The sequence below is a fragment of the Populus nigra genome, chromosome 12 (genome assembly GCF_951802175.1).
Source record: "Populus nigra chromosome 12, ddPopNigr1.1, whole genome shotgun sequence".
In the NCBI taxonomy this organism is placed as follows: domain Eukaryota; kingdom Viridiplantae; phylum Streptophyta; class Magnoliopsida; order Malpighiales; family Salicaceae; genus Populus; species Populus nigra.
In genome coordinates this window covers 4,178,799-4,190,366 of record NC_084863.1, presented here as the reverse complement: position 1 = coordinate 4,190,366, position 11,568 = coordinate 4,178,799, and the positions used below count along the sequence as shown (strand labels likewise).

The 11,568-nt window shown below is 33.8% G+C and overlaps 2 protein-coding genes across 2 annotated transcripts; both read right to left on the bottom strand.

Annotated features, from left to right (window-relative positions):
- LOC133669654 (pentatricopeptide repeat-containing protein At1g09220, mitochondrial) lies at window positions 1-1,845 on the bottom strand. The gene has a single exon (XM_062089876.1). It carries the CDS (start codon window positions 1,799-1,801, stop codon window positions 245-247), a length of 1,557 nt encoding a protein of 518 aa, XP_061945860.1. The 5' UTR covers window positions 1,802-1,845; the 3' UTR covers window positions 1-244.
- Window positions 1,846-2,467: 622 nt separating this feature from the next.
- On the bottom strand, window positions 2,468-7,690 carry LOC133669321 (U11/U12 small nuclear ribonucleoprotein 65 kDa protein-like). The gene is made up of 12 exons (XM_062089413.1): window positions 7,413-7,690; window positions 7,060-7,131; window positions 6,734-6,970; window positions 6,268-6,349; window positions 5,942-6,121; window positions 5,431-5,619; window positions 5,176-5,346; window positions 4,915-5,002; window positions 4,611-4,669; window positions 3,419-3,484; window positions 3,015-3,143; window positions 2,468-2,912 (listed from the first exon to the last, which is right to left on the bottom strand). Exons 1-11 carry the CDS (start codon window positions 7,622-7,624, stop codon window positions 3,060-3,062), a joined length of 1,440 nt encoding a protein of 479 aa, XP_061945397.1. The 5' UTR covers window positions 7,625-7,690; the 3' UTR covers window positions 2,468-2,912; window positions 3,015-3,059.
- Between the last annotated feature and the right edge of the window lie 3,878 nt (window positions 7,691-11,568).

Below are 11,568 nucleotides of genomic sequence, written 5' to 3'. Positions count from 1 at the left end.
TATGTTTCATGCTTGTTCATGTATATCATCCCCATTTTATGGAATAGTTTTGAAAAAAATATCACCGAACAACCATTAAACAACAAGAATTAGGCTTCCGAGAGATGTTAAAAAAACTTTATGTAAAGATCTCAGTTTGGCCTGTTAAAACACTTGTGAGCTGTTAGCAGTTTCCTTGGCATCAATACATGCAAACCAAAAGACATTCTCACTAGACTCTAGATCCACCTGGCTCTCCGATCATTCACACCAAACTATTTCCAGGAAGTTTAAAGGCATTTCTCTTGTTCATCAGTTTTCTCAACCTCTCAGCATCCTCATACCGTCCAGCACCAGCAAAGATGTTATACATAAGCACATAGTCACCTCCGTATCCTCTCTCTATCTCCATTATCTTCCTTGTAACCCTCTCACCCATCTCAACATTACCATGAAAGCTACATGCACCCAACAGGGTCCTCCAAATCACAACATTAACAATCTCACTAGGAATCTCTAAAGCCATCTTCTCTGCTTCTTCTAGCCTCCCTGTCCTCCCCAACATGTCTACTACACACCCATAATGCTTAATATCAGGCAAAACTCCATGCTCATTCACCATCTTGTAAAAACACCTAAGCCCCTCATCAACCAATCCGCCATGGCTACAAGCATTCAAAACACTCAAGAATGTCACTCTATTTGGCTTCAAACCTGCTTTCTCCATCCTTTCAAAATATTCCACCGCTTCCTTCCACATCCCATGCATTGCAAACCCGGAAATGATGGATGTCCATGATACCAAATTCTTCCTCTCCACCGAAATATCCTCAAAAAACTTAAAGGCACTCGCTATGCAACCACATTTCGAATAACAATCTATAATCGAATTAACAACACGTATATCAAAGGCATTAAATCCTCTTTTCTCTGCATAACCATGGATCAAGCTGCAAGATTTTAACTCCCCCATATTAGAAATAGCCGGTAGAATTGCAAGAATAGTTATTTCAGTAGGCTTTATACCCTCACACACAACCATTCTTCGAAACAAAGATAAACCCTCACTATACCTGTTGTTTCTGATATACCCATCAATTATTCCAGTCCATGAAACAACATTCTTTTCAGGCATCTCATCAAAGAGAGAACTTGCAAATTCAAGTTTACCCCATTTAACCAGCCCAGTAATCATCACATTCCAAGTAACCACATTTCTCTTGGGCATTTCATCAAACAAAATCATAGCATCACCTAAAACCCCACTAGATAAGTACAAATTCAAAAGCGCAGTTTGTACATAAACATGATATTGAAAACCCACTTTGAATATACGACTATGAAACTGAGTTCCAAGAATTGGACAAGAACAGTTAGTGCTAGTATTTACGAGGAAAAAGTAAGTAAAGCTATCAAATGAAGGGGGAGGCAATGAAGAAGAGTGAAAGTAAACTTCTTGCAGCTGTTTGTAGAGCAAGAAAGCTAGGTGGGGCTGATCACCAAAAGAATAGAGTCTAAGCAGGGTGTTGAAGAGCAGAATTGAATGGCTTAATAAGCCAGTGGATAGTAGAAATGAGTGGACTTGTAGGGTTGGTTGGTGGGTTTTTGTTGGGTTCTGGAGTAACAGAGAGAGCAAGTGGTTTAGTTTTTGTTCTTGTTTGATTGTTGTAAACAACCTTTGTGAGGTTAGAAAAAAAAGGGATGTTTTTGCTGTTCTTGCTATTGTTTTGTTTGTGAAGTAAACAAAGCATGGCCTTGTCAACCTAAGCATACTTGCAAGATGCCTTGGCTTTCCACAACTTGCATGCATACATGTAGTCATCTCTCATTAGTGCTGCGGCCTTTTCATTTTCTTTGGTTTAGCCGTTTAGGGATCGAAAACTTCAAGCAAGAATGCGGGCTCAAGATGAAATTTTTATGGGAAATATCATTTTAAAAAGTAGGTAAACCATTTTTTTTGGTTAGCATTAAGTTAATCGATTGCATTTGTTAGTGTAAATCTTAGAGCGTGTGTATGAGAATGTTGTTCCGGTTATTTTTTAAAGTATTTTTTATTTAAAAAAAATATGTTAATAATATTTTTTTATTTTTTAAAAATTATTTTTAAGATTAATACATTAAAATAATTTAAAAATATCAAAAATATATTAATTTAAAATAAAAAAAATTCAATTCTTTTTAAAAATACTTTTAAAATACAGTGTTAAACACGTCATTAGTGTATTAGTATTTATTGAAATAAAGACTTTAAATATTTTCCAAGATTGAGATGCAGTCTCTCTTGATTTGATTAGTCTCTCTTGATTTGATCGATCATCGTATGATTTCAGTTCCATTTACAGCTTGAGAGACAAACTAGCTCCTAGCTCCGATAAATTATAGCAGCACGCATGCAAACAGCGTTTCTAAAAATTTTAAAATTTTTTTATTAAAATTTAATATATTTTATATATTTTGAATTATTTTGATGTTTTAATATTAAAAATAATTTTAAAAAAATAAAAATCATTAACTCTGCACAATTTCGAATGCCCCATTTGATGAAGTACAGGACAGGAGAGATTGACAACTATTGTTTGGTTCAATTTCTCTTTCACAAACATCTCTTTCAATTTACCATTTCCACATCCCTCAATGCTCCAGAAAGTTACAGACAATGAAAGCTCCGTATCAGAAAGTAGTGAATTTAAACTTTTCTGCATGCCGGAAACAAGAGGTCATCCTTTTCTTCTCGCTGGTATATAAGATTTGTATTAGTCAGCCAGCATTGCATGTCATAACCTCCCCCTCCCTCTACTCTTTCCCAATTTGAGCTGCTTAATATTGACAGCAGCAACTGAAAATGCCCATCCATGGCAGCTTGCTCTGCACATCCTCCCCATGCGCAGAAATATTGACATTTTCAACTTCCTAAAGCCTGAGGATGCGGATACCTGCATGAAGGCAAGAATCATAACAGATACGATATTCCCAAATTTGTTGGTTGAGGTCTATGTCAAGGAATATAATGTAGAATGAGTAATTAAACCACGAACCATGCGTGGCATAGTATAAACAGGTCCTATTCATGACAAGTCTGTCTAATTTGGCTTGGCAGCTGAAGGATTCCGACCAAATTGTATGATCATCGGTTTGTCTTTCAATACATATCCATTCACTAGATTCTGCAACCACAAACACATTAAAAAATATCAGTATATCATTACCGCTTTAGCAGAATATATAACAAAAGAATGCAAAGGTGTGTGATCTAGTTGTCATAAACATTTACATGACACTCCCAATTGAGAAAGTCAGATCAAGTTGCTCAATGCCCCTGGTTTTATGAATGCACTCAGCAGGCACCGCTTGAAAGGCATCTATTAAAAAATAAATAAACTTGCACAACAAGGGTTCAAAAATCACACAGAAGTTTTAGATAACCTCATGAGATACATACCAGAGCTTGATGGGCAAGTTCAACTGATGAAAACGTTACAAAAGCTTGACCCCTCATTCTTCCCTCCTGAAATTTAAAAGTGAAGGTCATAATTCAAAGTTGATCAGTCAGGAGATTGAGTTTACAACCACATATGCAATATGTCATGGCCAAAAACATGATTTTTTCTCCCAGCGACAAAGCTTCATTCATGTTCTCATGATTTTATACAAGGATTTTCCTTGATTCAGACAGATAATCTTCACAGAAAAGTGTAAAATAAATTTCCATGTACTATGGTAATAAGGTGATGTGTAGTTTTAAGATAGTTGATATTAGACACCAATCAATCAATATATATATATATACAAGGAATCAACAGCAGAACACCATTCTCAAATTTCTTCTCTATCTTTGGCAGCACTTCAAATAAATATGCAAGCACCAAGTCCTTAGGTACAAACAAGCATCTGAACAATATCAATCTAGATAATGGTAAAATCTAAAGCAGCAACCCAAAAACAAAGCTCAGGATAAAAACCTTTCAATTGCCTCAACCCCACTCCATAATCTAGGTCTCGCTCTTCTAGATCTTACTCCTAAGCCATTGATCACATAATATGCTCTCTAGAGCATGCTTCACATTCTCAAGTTAAGAAAGAAAAGATTTACCAGAACCAATGGTCTGCTTTCTCATAAATATTTCAATCAACAATCCCTCTTAAAAACGTATTGAGGGAAAGCACCTCCCAATCCACAAATCAACAAGCATACCCTTGCAACTGACCATAAACATTCTCAACTCATGTTGTCATTAGATGAAACGCACAGTGTCTAGCCATTAAGCCCTTTCTCAGACACCAGTGCCTATAAATTTCTTAACTCAGATTTAAATCATCTCTCCCTGGACTCCTTCCTATGCTAGCAGTTTTAATGGACAGGATTTCCTTGCCCTTCCATGAAATTTATACTGCTTTCTCATCTTCCATTCACCAGTCCTCTCACTCAACATTAATGGAGCACATAAATGAAACTGTGTATTTCATACACCAACATAATAAAAGGTGGATCAAAGTCTCTCTAATGACCACATGGAATTTGTATCACATGAACTTAAAACCTGGCATGAGCAATCGTTTCTCCTTTGTAGGTTAAACTTAAACAACCATACTGAGCTTTATGCAGAAAGTAAGACTCTATTTAAGAACCTCACCTGCATCAACTTGACACTTAGGCCACTTTTAGCTGCATCAATGCTTCCAAATAGTGATCCTACATCAAATTACGAACAACATATATTAAGCAGGTACTGTCTTTGTAGTAACAAAGGGCAAATATGAGTAACAAAATGCACACAAAGAATAAGCTGCAAAAATTCCAGCACCTAGTATCAAACACTAAAACCATCTCCTACAATATGAATATTTGGTACTAAACACATTGAATTATACATAGAGATTTTAGAAAAAAGACCCAAAAATTTGGGAAGTAGCAAGCATCAAGGTTTGCCAGCTCACCAAATATGTAGAAGAAATCATCAGCAACCACCTCTTTGTCAAGGTTCTTTATGTACAGAACAGATGCAGGATTCCCAACTGTGTAGTTCTGCAAAATTTAAGACAGCTTATGCAACTGGGTATATCCTTTGCAATTCATAAAAGTTACTTTCAGCCAAACACACAAACAAAAATTTCAAACAAACATAGATTAGACTCAACAAATTAGGAAAACTATATTTATTCCTTGCAGAAATCACTTAAAATTTACAGACTGGGCACCTTAAACTTTGGAAGTGATAAAATTTCCTCTGGAGCGAGCCTTTTACTCTCTATTTCTTCTGCAGTTGCATAGTGTTTCTGATCTGAACCCTCTGTGCCTGGGTCCTCAGATTCTGTCATAATGCTATCATCCTTATATTCATTATGAGTTACTTTTGGTGCGATCTTAATCTGCAATGAAACAATAGAATAACATGAATATCTGTAAGAGTAATCAGATAAGCCAACAACAATTTCTATTAAGCAAAAAATGACCTGCAGCACGGTATTCTTTTTCTTTATAATTGGAATTTCTTTTGGGACCAAGGAGGCAGGTTTCAGGCCAACAGATTCATGAACCACGTCTTTATCAACTGCAGGTCCGACAATTGCTTTCCGTTTAACGTGTTTTCTTCTTTGTTTAACAACTCCTGAGGCTCCATAAGGGGCTTTATCATCAACCTCCTACAAACATTTAGTCCCAAAGCATTACTATTGAAATTATTGATGGTAATTAGAAAAAACAGTAGGAAAAACAATCCTGAACTGCTCTACCAAGAACACACAAAAAGAATTTGAAGCAACAAAAAATACATCATTCCTTGATAAAAGAAGTAAGAAAATATAACATCATGTACCTTCTGATATTAAATAATGGCAAATGAGGAGCAAGCATAGTTCGGTTCTAATTTTAGATTAGAAGCCCCCTTGGTTTTGTACATGTATGACATTAGTGAACACACACACATTATGAATAAATCAAGACTCAGAAATAGCAGCAAAATACCTCATCTGAAGACTCCATTTCTGACTCGCTACTAGATTGCTCTGCCAGCGGAGAATTTTCAGTTAAACAAGGAGGAGGGGGTGGTGGTGGAGGAGAGGGTGGTGGCAGTGGTAGAGGTGGAGTGGGCAGGGCCATTCGAAATGGAGCTGGAATATTCATTTTGTTCATCAAATGCAACACCTGTGATAGAAAACTAAGTTGTTAACGACATTACTCCACTATGCTTGCAGATGACTAGAATAAAAAACACAATAAAATGTAAATACTAGAGACAAGGAAGATGATTTTGTAAATTTGTCCATAAATTTGCAGATTCTGGGGACAACCTGTGTATAGAAGCGAGGAACAGCAATAAGAGCATTTACAATGTTGGTCAGAATGTTTCCATCTGGTGGAGGGTAAGCATACCTGTACAGACAAAACATGATCAAATCTAGGCAATTCTAGCAGCATACCATGATAACAAAGGATAACGAGGATGTTTTGTTGCTCTATAGTTAATTGTTTGACGCTATAATCAGTTTCCAAAATGTACAGTCTTACTTAATTAGAGACCAGCCAGTGCTATCAAGGGCCAGTTCCTATGACCTGGCGCATTGAACTGAAATTTAACATTAAGCATGTGGACAATGGACACCCAAAAAGGAAGAAGCATGCCTCAAACAATGTGCCATCAATGTCTACCATCACAAGAAAATCCATGGCATTCACAGAGAGGGCACTGCTTTCCAACGTTGACACAAAATATTAATCAAATAAGAAACTTTAGGAAGAACAGAAAGGTAGACATACTCCAAGTGAGGAGGAAATGGATAGTCAACACCAAGCCTTGGTGCAATTGGTTCACTAGCAGGTAAGGACCCAAAATTTGAACCTTCAATGACATCTCTAGTCACAGAAGCATCCTTCATCAAAGATGTTGGTAGTACAGAATCCTTTCCTTGTTGAGCCTCAATTTGTTTAAATTTACTATCCTCATTTAGCTTACTAGCTCTCTCCACCGATAAGACCTTGCCAAGAAACCTCAGCCTATCCAGAAAAACAAAAGAGACAACAATTCATTGGCTTATTTCACAACATTGGACTACCATCAACTAGGTGGTGGCAGAAAATTTTACCCATTTAACTGACGATGCGCTTGATAAGCCAGTCCTTCACTTTTGAAATCCACAAAGGCACAATTTCTCAATCTGCATAACCATCATTATCAAAGAACATATCACCTCCAATGAAAAGCACAGTCGATAGTAACACAACAAAGAACAATGGAGTCTATCAAACAAAAGAGACAGATAAATCAAAAGCAAAAAACATAAGTACTTGTAAAGAAAAAAAAACATAAAAAAACATTAGCAAAACTAAAGAAAAACAATAAAATTGACAAAACATAGAATACTAAACCAACCCCTTCCAATGCAGTCAAGGCATAAACTACAGTATATAAAGATTACAAATTTTACATTGAGATAACCTTCCAGAATTGCAAGGGCGGACAGAGAAAGCACCATAATGAGAGAAAAGTCTTGAAAGAGTGTCAAAAGGGATATCTTCAGGGAGGTGTTTAATCAAAAGGGTAACAGTCACTTGTGATTCTACTGAATCTGCTTTCACTTCTGTGCCTTGAAACCCAAAATTCTGCATCTGGGTATTCGTAAAATTCTGTGCAGAAGGAAAAGCAGCCATTGAAAGCCACAAGAAGGATATTTAGGCAAGAATTTTCGTATCCTGAATTGAAGAGAAGGATACCCTGTTTAGCAGGGATGCAAAGAGTTGTATATCTCAGTGGGCTGGGCTTTTCTTTTCGATAGAGTATGTAAGTTTGGATCCAAAATATATGGGTTTGGGCTGGTAGTTTAAACATTAAAAACACACACACACACACACTAAATAGGGTTTTTAATTATAATCTCAAATAATAGAAGAATAATAGAAGAAATATCATTTTAAATTTACAAATTGTCTATACAATATTCATATCAAATCTCTCAATATATTGGATATGTAACTTGTTAGAGCATATATCTCTAAAGAAGTAATTGATATTGGTAAATGCATCTCATAAGCTTTAATCAAATTAGCTTTAGTGTTTTTATATATTCAAATTCTTTGAGCAAGTTCTACCCAAATAATAATGTAATTGCTAACCTCTCTAATAGATATATCTATTTATATTAGATAGGGTTTTTAACTGTAGTCTCAAATGGTAAATGTATAACTAGATATTTTATTGATTTAAAAAACAATTGAAGGAATATCATTTCAAGTTTACAGATTATCTGTACGATATTCATATCAAGTCTCTTGATGTATCAGGTATATAACTCGTTAGAGCATATACCTCTAAAGAAGTAAATGATCTTGGCAAATACATCTCATATTCTCTTTGGCAATAAATTTCAGTACACAAGTGGAATAAGTGTTTGCTTAAACACATGACAGCCATGATTTTTTATTCCATACAATCTGTAATCCATCAAATTCACCAATCTAGATATGTTTGAAGCATGATCATTAAAAAAACACGGATTCTTAAGCTATTAGTAAACAAATAATTGTACATTGTTGTCTACGGTAAAGCTAGTTTTGGGCTTTGTGACTAGTAACCCATCATAAATCAGCTTCATATTTATATAGTAACAAAACAAAGATATATCCATTGCAATCTTTATGTTGTCCTTTTTCTTCCATTTCATGTTCATAGCTGTGTTAAAAATATTTTCAAACATATTCTTTTCAATATGCATGATATCAAAATTATGGCAGAGAAGATTGGTCTTCCAATAAGAAAGCTCCTAAAAAATACTTTGTTTTATCCAATTATGAATCACATAAAAACCAGGATACTTCTACTTACCAAATTAAAAACCGAACAAAATGTTATTGTATTGTGATACCATGTCATATAATTTTCACCTAACGATATTGGTAGTGCAACATCCCTTTCAACTATACTAATAAAAAAGTCATTTATGTTTTTTATGTACTTGTGATCAGTTGGCAAGAATAGCCGGTAGCAATAAAAAAAAATATTTTATCATTATTTGTTAAGGTACATCGTTACAACACATATTAATTATATCAAACCTATATAGAATATTGATAGCAACATATATTAATTAATTATGTGAACTAAATAAATTAATATTGGTTTAGCTCAAACTTATTTAATCTATTTAATAGTATCCTTAAATCATTATCAATTTTCTATGAAAAATCAAATTCCTCCATATTTATTAGAAATTTTCAACTTAACAATAAAATTGACAAAATATAAAACAAATTCATTAAATAATCCATTATTTATTTAATTACAAAACACCTAGGTCACAAAATTGAAATCAATTTCATCAAATTACAAACAAATATAATTTTTTAAAATCTCAAACAAATCTTAACTTGTACAAATTAATCATAGATTCATACAACAAATTCTTATAGGAAAAATTTATAAAACAAGTAAATACACAAACAAACTACATATAATATATTAACATGCCAAAATAATTAACATATTTAAAATGAGTTAAAACAAAAAATGGATAATTTTGCTTACTTAATCTCCAGCTAAATGAATAGGCTAGCTAGCAGGAAAAACTTTCCAGCTTCCTTCTTTTTCAGAATCACACAAACTGAGCGAGTAGCTAATGATCTTTTGTTATTTTTTGCATAAAAATGAAAGAAGAAGAAGAAATGAGGCATAGGAAAAAGAGGTCGATTGCTAGGTTATAACTTAAAAACTACTGACAGATATTGGCAATGAGTTTATTGCATTAGTAATACTGTCTATAAGAATGACACGTTATTTTTTTTCTTTTCTTTTTTCAATGTAATTTTCTTGGTATACACTGACGGGAAATTTTCGTTGGTTTATACCAAGGGACATAAAGAGGAAATTATTTGTTGGTAAAGTTTACCATAATTTATCGATAGAATTATTTTTGTCAGTATTTCTGTTTAGATTTATCAAATTTTTTGTTGTGATTTTCTTGGGTTGGCATGAGAGAACCAATTTCTGGAATCAACCATTGATAAGAAGATTTAGTGAAGTAAATACCATTGTTAGAAGAACCCGAAACAAGCATATCACGAGAATTTCCAAATCTGGATAAAGGAATAGCTCTTACCATGTACCATGCAGTCATGCTATGATTGTATAAAATGCAATTGAAAAAATATAGGCTACGGAGGTGGCCTAGCTAGGCTTTGTTAATTTATAGAAAGCAATATAATTTAGGAACTCGAGATTTATGGGTTTTATGGTAGTGTACGTAGCTATTCCAAAACCCATGATTCATGCAAGCCCAACTTTCCTAGCTTCGCTTGCGGGGATCAAGAACAATATCACCTAGAACTTGGAGGATCATGGAGGAGTAAGTGGTAATTGGTGAGTTGCATGTTGGTCCCCTTTTTCCCAAAATGAAAAATCATTAGTCCACCTAGACATTGAATCCTATTGATGGTGTAAGCTTAGACCGACGGTCATGCTGAAACGGTAAAATTAGGTCATCAATCTTTATCACGAAAGTAGATGCGGTGATAAAAATCCAGGCCTTTCTTTCTTTCTAGCACATTTACCAAGTTGTTTTCAATTCATATATAGCTCTTTGCCTTGAACAAATCACAATAATCCAATAATCATGAGTAGTGATAAGTCTATTCCCACCGAAATTGCCGTTCATTTTTCACGCAGATGGCTCCCACGCTCCATGAATGCTTGAGTAATTGTGGAATTAAAGATTATATATTTAAGCAATTATAATCACATATCTTGCCCTAATTTCTATTATATTCTTATATTTTTTTGGTCTTTATATGTTTGCTTGAGTGAGGTTGAGCATTATTCAGTTTAAACTGAAAAACCGAATGGTATTAAATCATTTGGATTCAGATTTCAAAATTTCTAATTCAGTTTCAATTAAAAAAAATCGAATTATTATTATATATAAAGAATGAAAGACCTTAATACTTAAAAAATTCTTATCACTTGTCATATATTTAAGGACGGAGGTTGTGATCCTTGTGAATTATGTTGGAACTTTATTTGTGTCAACGTATTTTAATTGCTAAATTGAGATTATTATGAATTAATATTATTGCACATAATCGAGTCAGTTTCCAGCTCTTCGAAATTCCTCAAGCCACGGTTTATTGCAAATAGTTTTCGTAATGATTAATTATACTTGTGGTTAGCTTTGATTTTGACTTATTTAAAAAAAAATTAAAAACTCAATTTTCCATTAGGCAAAAAACTGAACATTAATTCAGCTGATTAACAATCGAAATATGACCCCCTATATCTATTTACTTTATTTTTTTTATTAATATGGGTGTTCGAATTAATTTATACGTACCTCGACTAATCCTACATATAGATTCTAAAGTTAATGACTATGTAAGTCTTCAATAACTCTGAGGTTTGTGAAACTTAAACCGATAAATTTTAAAAAATAAATTTAAAACTTGACCACTTAACTTACATTTCTCGGAGTTTTATTTGTATCTTAATATCTCATGAGATTACATGAAAAGTGTAATACATTTCGAGAGTGTAATCGATGACATTAGCTGAGAAATCAAACTTATAAAAGTAGATTAGTTGTTAAAAAGAAATAAATTATTTATGGTTT